The sequence below is a fragment of the Leptonychotes weddellii genome, unplaced genomic scaffold (assembly GCF_054177405.1).
Source record: "Leptonychotes weddellii isolate Sample4059 unplaced genomic scaffold, ASM5417740v2 HiC_scaffold_2826, whole genome shotgun sequence".
In the NCBI taxonomy this organism is placed as follows: Eukaryota; Metazoa; Chordata; class Mammalia; order Carnivora; family Phocidae; genus Leptonychotes; species Leptonychotes weddellii.
This window is the reverse complement of record NW_027876840.1, coordinates 1-13120: the sequence shown is the minus strand read 5'-3', so window position 1 is coordinate 13120 and position 13120 is coordinate 1. Positions and strand designations below refer to the sequence as shown.

At 37.8% G+C, this 13120-nt stretch overlaps 1 protein-coding gene across 1 annotated transcript; it reads right to left on the bottom strand.

Moving 5' to 3' along the window:
• Nucleotides 1–414: 414 nt before the first annotated feature.
• On the bottom strand, nucleotides 415–13052 carry LOC115939083 (oxysterol-binding protein-related protein 1-like). The gene is made up of 4 exons (XM_081810529.1): nucleotides 12538–13052; nucleotides 12178–12263; nucleotides 10888–11032; nucleotides 415–10473 (listed from the first exon to the last, which is right to left on the bottom strand). The coding sequence occupies exons 1-4, from the start codon at nucleotides 12599–12601 to the stop codon at nucleotides 10463–10465; spliced, it is 306 nt and encodes a 101-aa protein (XP_081666655.1). The 5' UTR covers nucleotides 12602–13052; the 3' UTR covers nucleotides 415–10462.
• Nucleotides 13053–13120: the final 68 nt, after the last annotated feature.

Below are 13120 nucleotides of genomic sequence, written 5' to 3'. Positions count from 1 at the left end.
GTCATGATCCTGGAGTCCCGGGATCGAGTCCCACATCGGGCTCCCTGCTCAGCAGGGGGTCTGCTTCTCCCTCTGCCCTCTTCCCTCTCGTGCTCTCTGTCTCATTCTCTCTCTCTCAAATAAATAAAACCTTTAAAAAAAATGAGATACTTGCGGGCGCCTGGGTGGCTCAGGTGGTTAAGCAACTGCCTTCGGCTCAGGTCATGATCCTGGAGTCCCTGATCAAGTCCCGCATTGGGCTCCCTGCTCTGCAGGGAGTCTGCATCTCCCTCTGACCCTCCCCCCTCTCATGTGCTCTCTCTCAAATAAATAAATAAAATCTTTAAAAAAAAAAAATGAGATACTTGCAAAAGAAGAGACAGATGAAGCAATGAAAGAGAACAGAAAACAAAACAGCATAAATTCTTTTTTTTTTTTTTTTAAGATTTTATTTATTTGAGACAGAGTGAGAGAGAGCCCAAGCTGGGGGAGGGAGAGGGAGAATAATAAAAGGTAGGAGAAAGGCATAAACAATGGACAAGGAAAGATTGCTCGATGAAGGGTATAAAGATAGGTGATTAGCAATCTGAGAGTCTCACATCCTAACACACACTCCTATATAAACGTTGCTACTCAAAACCCTGCAAAAACAGGGCTGGGCCTCTGGCTACTTTACCGAATTTACCCCTCTCCCCCGACTTGCCCTGCCCTAGGCACCCTGACAGCTTTCTTCTTTAAATATGCCAAGTGCTCTCCCACCCCAGAGCATTTATACTTGCTTGCCCTTGGTTTTCAATGCTCTTCTGCCAGGTATCCTCAGTCCTCACTCCTTAACTCAGCTCTGTGCTCACAGAGGCCCTCCCTTACATGCTTTCCAAAACAACGGCGCCCCCACCCCCCACGTCATCACTCTCTATCCCCTTCGTCTTGTTTTATTTTTCTGCACCTCACTGCCTGACATTATATGTGTATTTACATTTTGTCTATCTCCTCCCAGTAGGACATAAGCTCTGAAAGTGTGGGGACTGTCAGGTTTTGTTGGCTGTTGGATCCCCAGCACCTACAATAGTTCTTGGCACACAGTAGAGGCTCAGCATTTGCTTAATGAATGAATGTGATTACAGATAAGCTAGGAGATAACAATCAAATATTTACCAAATCTTGACTTAAGTCTAGAAGTGTTCAAAGAAATCAAAGACAAGGATCAACAAATTTGAATAAAAATGTAATGTAAAAATTAGAAAGTTTTTTAAAAAAAACTGGGGAAATTTAGTAGTAGAAAAACAGATAATCATTGTCCATATCATTGGAGTTTTGGGTGGTAAATTATATCCATGTGAAATACTATCCAGAAGGTGAGCCAAGAAAACTATGCTTCTGGAGACAATATGGAAAAATTGTTGATACTTGATAAAAAGTACGAGTTTAATATGTCAGCTCTATTTACAAGCCATAAAACAGAAGGAGTAGACACTTTGAGGCATTTGCCAACCCTCACTCTTTCACCAGTGTCTGAGCACTGCTCTTTCCACACCCCCTGGGGGAGACGTAGCAGCCATGGTTGCACCATAAGGCCCTGCCCCAGAGTTCCAGCTATCTGTATCAGAGGCAGGCCCCAAACACAGTGGGTGCCATTGGATTATCTCCCACTGAAATTTAAAACTGAGGTTAGGAAATCCTGGTCTACCGAATGGAGTTCAGGGCAGTCATCTTCCAGCATGTATAATGGAAAACTGATCTGCTAAGAGAAAGAAATGAGAGATCAAGCATTGAGAGAAGGATACACATACAATGAGTGGTAGCCTTCTTGATTCCTAACAGCTCCTGGTTCCTGATTCTATCCCTTCTGATGCCTACTTTGTAATACCATGAAATAACTATGTATTCTGATATTAGTAATATATGACCTTCCTTTTGCCTATACTCTTGAGTTAGTATTTATTATTTTAAACTTAAAAAAAAAAATTTGGGGGGGGGGGGCGCCTGGGTGGCTCAGATGGTTAAGCATCTGCCTTCAACTCAGGTCATGATCCCAAAGTCCTGGGATCGAGCCCCACATTGGGCTCCTGGCTCAGCGGGGAGCCTGCTTCTCCTTCTCCCTCTGCCTCTCTCCCTGCTCATGCTGTCTCTCTCTCTCTCTCTCTGTGTCTCAAATGAATAAATAAAAAAAAAAAACTTAAAAAAATAAATAAAATAAATTTTTTTTAAAGTAGGCTTCATACCCAGTGTAGAACCCACTGCAGGGCTTGAACTCATGATCCTCAGATCAGACCCGAACTGAGATCAAGAGTCAGATGCCCAACTGGCTGAGCCATCCAGGCGCCCCTATTATTTTAAACTTTTTTAAAAAGTTTGGTCTATTATTTGGAATAATAACTAACGATTAAAAGCTAAGTGTTTATGGGTATTTGGGTCATAGGTGATTCCACTTTGTGGGTGCCTTCATTTTCTTCATTTTGAACGCTTAAGCATTAGTTTTGCAATTTTTAAAAAACTGTTCTAAAATAGGTATGAAAATAAGTGAGAAAGTTATACAATATGCCAAAGAAACAGACTATTTTAATAATTTTTTCTATAATGCAGACAGTAAGACTTAAAATACTTTCTCAGAAGGTAGCATCTTCACTTTTATCAAGAACACTTATAAACTATAGGGTTAAAGTATATTTAAACAATCATCAAATTTTTGATGTTTACAGGGACATTTCTTCAGACTGATATTCGCATGGGACTATTAATTCTTGTTACACTGGAATGCTTTTGGAATCTAAATTATGAAGGAATAACCATTATAAACCACCACCTAGAAGAACTATTCAAGTCTTTGGGAAATTGGTAAAGGCACTAGGAATCATACTGTTAACATGAATTTTTGGGGTACTGACTCTTTTGGCACTTTCATGATTCCTTCACTTAATTCCCAGGTAGGAAAATAACTTTAGTTCTTAACTAGTAATTAGTAGATAAAATTTAAATTATGTAACGTAGTTGTTCCCATTGCTCTGTAGTTCATAGAGCCCGCTAGGCAAGTCCTTTCCAGGTATCTGTACCCAACTTCCATTACGTTTATAAGTTTACCCTTCAGAAAAAGCCTGGAAAGACCACAAATACATGAAGGTTACACAACATGCTACTAAATAATGAATGGGCCAACCAGGAAATCAAAGAAGAAATAAAAAATACATGGGAATATATGAAAATGAAAATATAACAGTCTAAAACCTTTGGGATGCAGCAAAAGCAGTCCTAAGAGGGAACTATATAGCAATACAGGTCTACCTCAAGAAGTAATAAAAATCTCACACAACCTAGCCTTACACCTAAAGGAGCTAGAAAAAGAACAACAAAGCCTAAAACCAACAGAAGGAAGGAAATAAAGATTAGAGCAGAAATAAATGATATAGAAACTAAAAAAAACAATATAAAAGAAAAATCAATGAAACAAAGCTGGCTCTTCAAAAAATAGAAAAGATAAACCTCCAGCCAGACTTATCAAAAAGAAAAAAGGACCCAAATAAAATCACAAATGAGAGAAGAGAAATAACAAACACCAACACAGAAATACAATTATAAGATTATATTATGAAAAACTATATGCCAACAAACTAGACAACCTAGAAGAAATGGAGAAATTCCTAGAAACATATCAACTACCAAAACTAAAACAGTAAGAAATAGAAAACTTGAACAGACTGGTAACCAGCAAAGAAATTGAATCAGTAATCAAAAATCTCCTGGCTTCACAGGTGAATTCTACCAAACATTTAAAGAAGAGTTACTATCTATTCTTTTCAAATTATTCCAAAAATTGAAAAGGAAAATTTCCAAATTCATTCTATGAGGCCAGCGTTACCCTGGTACCATAACCAGATAAAGACACCACTAAAAAAGAGACCCTAGAGGCCAGTATCACTGATGAACATGGATGTAAAAATGCTCAGTAAAATACTAGCAAACTGAACCCTACAATACATTTTAAAAAAAAAATCATCAAAAAAACCATGATCAAGTGAATTTACTCCTGGGTTTGCAAGGGTAGTTCAATATTTGCAAATCAACATGATACATCACATTAGTAAAAGAAAGGATAAGAATCATATGATCGTTTCAATAGATGCAGAAGAACATTTGACAAAATACAACATCCATTCACGATAAAAATCCTCAACAAAGTAGGTTTAGAGGGAACCTACCTCAACATAAGAAAGGCTATATATGAAAAACCCACAGCTAATATCCTAAATAGGGAAATATTGAGAGTTTTCTTGATGGTAAGGAACAAGACAGGGATGTCCACTCTCAGCACTATTATTTACACAGTCCTGGAAGTCCTAGCCACAGCAATCAGACAACAAAAACAAATAAAAGGCATCCAAATTGGCAAAGAAGAAGTCAAACTTGCACTATTTGCAGATGACATGATACTATATATATAGAAAACCTTAAAGACTCTACTAAAAAAAACTGCTAGAACTGATAAACAAATGCAGTAAAGTTGCAGGATATAAAATCAACATACAGAAATCTGTTACATTTCTATACATCAATAATGAAGCAGCCGAAAGAGAAATTAGGGAATCGCTCCCATTTACAATTGCACCAAAAGCAGTAAGATATCCAGGAATAAAGCTATATAACACTGATGAAAGAACCTGAAGATGACACAAAGAAACAGGCATTCCATGCTCATGGATTGGAAGAATATTGTTAAAATGTCTATACTACCCAAAGCAATCTACACATTTAATGCATTCCCTGTCAAAATACAACAGCATTTTTCATAGAGCTAGAACAATCTTAAAATTTGTTTAGAACCACAAAAGACCCTGCATAGCCAAAGCAATATTGAAAAATAAAAAGCTGGAGGCACCACAATTCTGGACTTCAAGTTATAAAGATGTAGTAATCAAGAGAGTATGGTACTGGCACAAAAAACAGACACATATATCAACAGAACAGAATAGAAAACCCAGAAATGAACCCACAATTATATGGTCGATTAATCTTCAACAAAGCAGGAAAGGATATACAATAGGAAAAAGAATGTCTCTTCAACAAATGGTATTGGGAAAACTGGACAGCAACATGCAAAAGAATGAAATGGGACCACTTTCTTAGACCATACACAAAAATAAACTCAAAATGGATTAAAGACTTAAAATGTGAGACCTGAAACCATAAAAATTCTAGAAGAGAGCACAGGCAGTAACTTCTTTGACATCAGCCATAGCAACTTATTTCTAGTTATGTCTCCTGAGGCAAGGGAAACAAGAGCAAAAATAAACTACTGGGACTACATCAAAATAAAAAGCTTCTGCACAGTGAAGGAAACAATCAACAAAACTAAACCTAAAGAATGGAAGAAGGTATTTGCAAATGCCATAGCTGAGAAACAGTCAGAATCCAAAATATATAAAAAACTTATAAAACATTCAAAAAATGAATAATCCTTTCTCCACTGATTGCCTTGACACCTTCATCAAAAATCAATTCTCCCTATATATAGGTTGCTGTCTAGACTCCTGTTCTACAAATCTATATATCTATCTTTATACCATATCACACAGTCCTGAAATTAGGTTATGTGATGGTTAATTTTGTGTGTCAACCTAAACAGGCTAAAGAGATGCCCTGAAAGCTGATAAAACATTATTTTTGGGTCTCCCTGTGAGGGTGTTTCTGGATGAGATTAGCTTTTTGAATCCATGGACTGAGTAAAGAAGATCTGCCCTCACCAATGTGGGTGGGCATCATCCAATCTATTGAGGGCCTAAAGGCAGAGGAAGAATGAATTGTCACTTCTTGAGCTGAGACATCCTTCTCTTTCTGCCCTCTGACATAGAGCTCCTGATTCTTCAGCCTTTGGACTCGAGGACTTGCACTGGTGGCTTTCCTGGTCTCAGGTGTTCAGACTGAATTACACCATCAGCTTTCTTGGTTCTCCAGCTTGCAGACAGCATATTGTAGCAGATATCTGCCTCCATAATCACATATATGCAAGATACATATATACACATCCCACATACATGGTATATATGTGACATATGTGTATCTCTCATGTATAATGATATGGATAACTAATTGCCCTGGCATTATTTACTCAGTTCTTTCCTCATCCACTTTTCATGCCACCTTTGTCATCTATCAAGTTCCCATATGTACATGTTTTAATTTCCAAACTATCTGGTCTGTTCATCTTCATCTACCCTGAAGTATACCAAGATCTAAGTGATCTTTTTTTTTTTTTTTTATCCATTTGACAGAGAGAGACACAGCGAGAGAGGGAACACAAGCAGGGGGAGTGGGAGAGGGAGAAGCAGGCTTCCCGCCAAGCAGGGAGCCCGATGCGGGGCTTGATCCCAGGACCCTGGGACCATGACCTGAGCTGAAGGCAGACGCTTAACAACTGAGCCACCCAGGTGCCCCCAAGATCTAAGTGATCTTATCCATCCCCTTACTAACTCTATATGCTGACAATTCCCAAATTTATATCTCCACCCAGAGATCTCCCCTAAGCACAAACTTCTATTTCTGACATCTCACTTGGATTGTAGAATAGGATTTCAAATTTTCAACACCTTAAAAACCAAACTCCTAATTCTCAGTCATTGCTATGCTAGCCTACCCTTCCCTGCAGTCTTACCCTACTCCGTAACTGGAAATTCCCTTTTTCCAGGTCCTCAGCTGAAAGACTGTAAAGTCGCCCTCGATTCTTGTCTTTTTCTCATACCTCACATATCCCAGCCATCAGAAAACCCTGACCCCTCTGCCTTCAAATTATGTAAAAAAAAAAAAAAAAAAAAAAAAAATCCAAACATTTACAACCGCTTGTATGGCCATTATCCTGATCCAAGTCAATATCCTCTCTCACCAGATTATTCCAATAGCCTAACTGCTTCCCTTTCTCCTCCTTGTCTTCCTAGGATTTATTCTCACAACAATCAGTGACCATTTTTTAGAACCTAAGTCTGATCACATCACTGCTGCATTCTAAGCCCTCCCACATCTTCCCATCTCACAAAGAGTAAGAGCCACAATTCTTATGATAACCCACAAGGCCTTTCACCATGCAGTTCCCAATGCTTCTTTAACCTCCTCCTCCAACCACTCTCCCCTCACTCTACTCTGGACAAACTGGTCTCCTTGCTTTTCATGACAGACATCACATACACCCCCCACATCTGCTGCCTAGGACCATCCTCATTGCCTAGACATTGACATTGCTTCAAGTCTTAATTATCATTCTCACAGAGCTTTTCCTGCCACCTTTCATAAAGCAGCAACCCTCGATATACCCAACACACTTCCAATTCCTCCTTCCTTGCCTTTTTCCCCCTCTCCTAGGCACTGATCTCATCTGACATAATGTTTGCTTTTTATTGGCTCTCTCCTATTAGAATGTAAGCTCCCCGAAAGCAGGGATTGGTTGTTGTTGTTTTTTTTTTTCACTGCTCTAGATCCCTAGTTCCTGGAACAGTATCTAGCACATAAACACTAAGTATTTGTTGAATAAATGAATGTTTTACTTCCAATAGGTTCAGAATTAGTCTTTTTATCCAGCAGGACAACCCCCCTGCTTCTCTTCAATTTTAAAATTCACTGCCCTGGACTTTTCTATAGAAATGAGAGTCAGGTAATCAAGTCCTATGAAAACCCTTTGAGGATTCTGGCTGGGATGGCTTTGAATTAATTTGGAGAGAACAGTTAGCTTTTTGATTTTTAGTTTTTTCCCCAAAAACATCATAGGTTTCTCCATTTTTAGGTCTTTTATATCCTTCAAAATTGGAACATGATGTTTTTGTTTTTTTGCCATTACCAAAGCACTGCATTTTTTTAAAGTTACATTTTCTAACTGCCACAATTAAATCATCAAGCTCCTTTTCTATTGCGTTAATCCTCCTTAACTTTAAAAACATGCTTAAACCTCTCTGCCTAAAAAATCTTCTTCTTGGCCATGAAACCATTCCTTCTGTTCTCAAATATTGCAAAGAAGCAGATGAGTAGTGCTACCTCTGCTTCCTCATTGCCTACTCATTCCTTAACCCCTAACACCTTGCTGTTGCTCAGCTACCCAGTGGACACTACTCTTTCAGAAAGGAACTCTGGGCACTGAGTCACTGAATTCCACAGTGTCTAAATATCTATCTTCTTTAGTGTAAGTTGCACATGACAACAAATACACCCTACCCCTTTATTCCACATTTTAGCTCTTTGGCTTCCATGGAACTGATATTTCCCTCCCATCTCCTGAGTGTTTCCCCTTTTCTATCCCCTGGTTTCTCTTCTTTGATTCCAGGAAGAACCTATATCTATCCTAGAGATACAGGGAAAGCCTGTCTGGGGAAGACAATTTGAGCTAACTTTTAAAATGAGACTAGGGTTTACCACACAGACAAGCATCAAAAGGGCATTTCTGTCAGGGAGAAGAGCACAGGCAGGGTAGGGACAGCATGGTTAACCAGAGACTCAAACAGTTTGGTATGTCTAGAGCAGTTTATGTCCAATATAGTGGACACTAATCACATGTAGCTATGCAGTACTTGAAATGTGGCTAATTCAAACTGAGATGTGCTGTTAAGTGCAAAATACACACCAGATTTCAAAGACTTAATATCAAAAAGGAGATGTAAAATCTCACTATTTTTCACTGATTACATGTTGACATAGTTTTTGGATATACTGTTTTAAATAAAATAGATTATTAAAATTAATTTCATTGGTTTCTTTTTACTTTTTAAATGTGCCTACTAGAAAACTTAAAATTACGTATGTGGCTCTCATTATGTATCTATTGGTTAATGCCAGTCTATAGCATAAAGGACAAAGGAAGGGAGGAGAGCAGAAAATTCTATCATTAATTTTCTTTTTCCTTTCTACTCCTATCGAGGTCAATAAAAGTTCAGGCCCTAATTACCTCTCACCTAAGACCACTCCAATGGTCCTACTGACCCCTCCCTATAGTCTTGGTTCTGTCACAACCCATCCTAGATACTGTAACCACATTAATCTTTTTAAAGTACTTCATCTCTCCACTGCTCACCTATTTCTTTATCATGGTCCCCTGAACTTCCAAATTAAGGGGTAAAATGATCTGGCATCTTAAGGCTTTCCACTATGTAAGCCTAATCTGCATTTATAGGATTACCTAGTACTGCTCCCCTTTACATGTGTGGATATACCAAAATGAGGATGTCACCTGAACTTGACTTGAATTTTTTTACCTTGATGCCTTTGTCATAATCTTCCCTCTGCTTAGAATACCCTTTCCAAAATTTAATGAGATTCTGTTTATGTTTAAAAAGAAAAAAATATGAGTGGGGCCTTTTGTTAGAGATACAGGTATTTAGAGAGGATTAAAAAAAAAATCCTACTAGGACTTCAGTCTATACTAAATATCTATTCCATCATGAAGCCATTTCTAATTACTTAAGCCTTCAACAAACATGCAACATGTAGAAGGTGTCATGTGCTATACATTACTATAGATCCCAGGTAAACCAGACAGTAAGGTATTAGCTCTGCCTTTAGGAATTCAGTCTCATGGGATGCAACTACATAAGTCAGCAATTATCATGGAGTAGGATTTTGGCAAAGATGGAGGTGAAAAGAGGGTCCTGGTGGACCACTGCCAAGTCAAGTCCTAATCCAGGTTTGGTGGTAGGCAGAGGGGAGGGAAGCATCCTTAAAAGTGAATGGCCCTAATGCAATGTTCCCCCTTTGAATACCCAGGACACCTTTTGTAGCTTCCCTTGTGGTTATATGATCCCATCTCTGATACTGTCATGCATGTAGAGTTGAAACTCATTACCTGTACATTCCATACTTGCATTTGTGCCTATTGCTAAAATTTGTAACCCCAAAATCAATACTTACAGCAATTTCTTGGTCATTCACAGGCAAATCCCAAGTGGTAAAAAATTTGAGTCTTCTCATGTTTCCAGCTGAGGTAGAACAAGGTGGCGCTCTGCCTTCTTGTTTCAGCTCTCACACAGAAAACAAATGTCCCTATCACAGTCTACCTAGTACTGCCACGTTTTCAGTATTTTTGCTTTTTGTTGGTGGTTTCACTGTTGAAACTGGCCACCAAACATGGCACTGAATTGTTATCTAATGTTCCTAAGAGCAAGAGAGCTATGATGTGCTTTATGGAGAATATATTATATTAGACAAACTCTGCTCAGGCATGAGTGTTAGTGCTGTTGGCATAAGCTCTATGTTCATGAATTAACAATATATATTAAAGTGTTTTAAAGCAGAAATACACACAAAATAAAGTTATATATTAATCAGTATAAAAATGTTGTGACCAGAGGCTTTCAAGAATGTAACTCCAGGGGCACCTGGGTGGCTCAGTAGTTAAGCGTCTGCCTTCGGCTCAGGTCATGATCCCAGGGTCCTGGGATCGAGCCCCACACATCAGGTTCCCTGCTCAGCGGGAAGTCTGTTTCTCCCTCTCCCTCTCCCCCTGCTTGTGATCCTGCTCTCACTGTGTCTCTGTCAAATAAATAAATAAAATCTTTAAAAAAAAAAAAAAAAAGAATGTAACTCCATATTCCCCCTAGGACCAATGGCTCAGTATTCATTAATTCTCTGTTCACAACAACTTGGCAGAACGTAAGTATCTTAAATAATGAGAATCAACTATATTCTCTTTCCCTCGAGAGGGGGGGAGACCTATTTTAATCATTACAGCCCCCTATGGAATAAGTATTATTCAACAGTTAACTCTTAAACTAGGAAGCAAATTAGTAAGTTTTTTTCTTTTGTGTGAATGCCTTGACTTCAAAATTAAGTAGGAGCCATATAGTTTAACAAAGGGTGGATATTAAAACAAAGCAATTTTATATGGCACTGACTTATTTTTATAGCTTCCAAATGACCAACAATGGCTTTTACCGACATGCTTACCATTTTTGTTCTTCAGATTTGGGTCTGCTCCACTTTTCAGAAGCTTTAAGGCACACTGCTTATGAGCCCGGTAAGCTGCACAATGCAAGGGTGTATTTCCTAACTGATCCGAACAATTAACATCAGGAGGATTGGGCCTGTTGAGCTAACGAATGAAAAAATGCAATGCAGAATTACACATGAAAGATAGACTTCCTCCCATAAAACACATTAAGGTATAACTGCATGTTCAGGGGTGCCCTCAAACTATAGAAGCTGATGAACACCAGAGCTCTAGGAAGCTAGATGGTCAGGAACTTCTTGCTCACTAAACCAGCAAATCCAGGTCACTCCCCATGTTTGTCCTCGAGGTGCCAGGAAAGCTCAGGCCCCACATTCCCGTGACCAGAGACACCACGCACTACACCAATGTCACCCCACCCACCCCTGGACATTAAGATTTCACTAAGATTTGCTCCCTTCTACCAGTCTTGTGATTCATACTTGGGACAGCAAAAATACAAACCAGTCTCCCATAGGCAATCATTCAGAAGAGTTAAACTCATAAATGTTAAATGTATAAATGTTAAAGTTCTACGGAATTTGTTGTTCCCAAATGACTGCTTTAAAAACTTCTTTACATAGTCTCCATTTCACAAAGCTTAAAAAATGTTTGAGGCACTTTACTTGGAAACCAAAGAGGCCTTTTCAAATGAGCTGAAATAACTTTAAAGCAAATGGCAATGCTTCAGTCTTGAATTTAGAACAAATTTGGTTTCATGTTTAATGAGACTATGCGGGAAATGGAAACTAGAAAGTAGGTCTCCAAAAGGAAAAAAAAAAATGGGTAAAGTTTTCAGTCTGTTCTAACATGATATAAATATTCCCAAGTATTGTCCCTTCTTTATATGTTACTTTCTAAAAGTGTAGCACACCTTTCAGAAATTGCTTATCAAAATTAGAGAAACTTGTTCCTTTATTGGATCCTACATATTGTTTCAATTTTAAATTGGCTTACTCTGGAAAAAATTATCCTTACATTAAGTATTTGCCTTGAAAACTCAGTTTCTTAATCCATCAGGTTTTCAGTAGGGGGTGGGGATGTAAATAAATTCAGAGAAAAATATAATCATTACAATGTATCCTGCTTAAACTATAATTATGCCAAGTGTTTTTAGATACTTAAGAATGTTTGTACTATTATTATACTCTCCAGTATTTTAGTCCCACAATTTGACTAAATTATGAAGTTAACATTAAGTTAAAATTTTCCTGAAAGGTAAAGAACACACGTTGTTGTTGCTGTTTTACCAGAGCTATGAGTTCTGCTGTTCTGCCTTCTCTCGCTGCTGCCAAGAGTTCTTCTTCAAGCTTTCTTTGTTGAGTCCTTTCTACAGCTGTGAAAGGAAAGTACATGTTACTCTACTTCTAGTTAGATTCCTATAGCAAAATCATTACAAAGATGTATGAATAAAGTGATCTGGGGTAAAAAAGTCACAATGTTTTGTATTATAATTCAAATGCAGTTAAAGACTTTATTGTTATTCTCACTGCCTTACATTTCAGATAACAGAGTTCAAACTTCTTTCAGGTTCAAATGAATTTATGTTTTCAATTCAGAGGCCTTTAAGTATCTTACTACAATACCCATCACAAATAATTATGACTTACTTTTGCATGCTGAAATACTATTACATATCTGCCTTGGAAAGGTAGATATATTGGGGAGTAGCATTCATACCTTCCAGAACCTTAGAATCTGTGAAAAGTAACAATAAGAAATAGCACTGGTAGGAAGATGTACAAACCATATAAATAAGTAGATTTATATATACTTATATACTTTCACATAAGATTTATTTTAACATATTTTATAGCACTTACTATACGCCAAGTGCTATTCAAAGCACTTTAAAAATAGCTTCCAGTTATAAGTCACAGAGATGAAAAAATATAGTCATTATTGTAATAACCTTATATGGTGACAGATTACTATACTTATCATGGTGAGCAATGTGTAACATATAAAATTGTCAAATCACTATGTTGTACATCTGAAACTAATATAACAGTGTATGTCAACTATACTTCAAAAAAAAATTTGGAAAAAACATATTAATTCATTAAATCCTCATAACTATGCTATGAAGTAGGTGTTACTATTATCCTGATCGTACAGATGAAGAAACTGAGGCACTAAGCACTTAAGGAATTAAACCAAGGTCACACAGCTGGAAATAGAGGAGCTGGGATT

Excerpts from the sequence above, each read along its gene's own strand:
- LOC115939083 (XM_081810529.1), bottom strand. The coding sequence starts at position 12,601 with ATGCTACTCCCCAATATATCTACCTTTCCAAGGCAGATATGTAATAGT. Across the intron at positions 12,264-12,537 it reads TAGTATTTCAGCATGCAAAA|CTGTAGAAAGGACTCAACAA; the intron begins GTAAGTCATAAT and ends TTCCTTTCACAG. Across the intron at positions 11,033-12,177 it reads CAGCAGAACTCATAGCTCTG|CTCAACAGGCCCAATCCTCC; the intron begins GTAAAACAGCAA and ends TTCATTCGTTAG.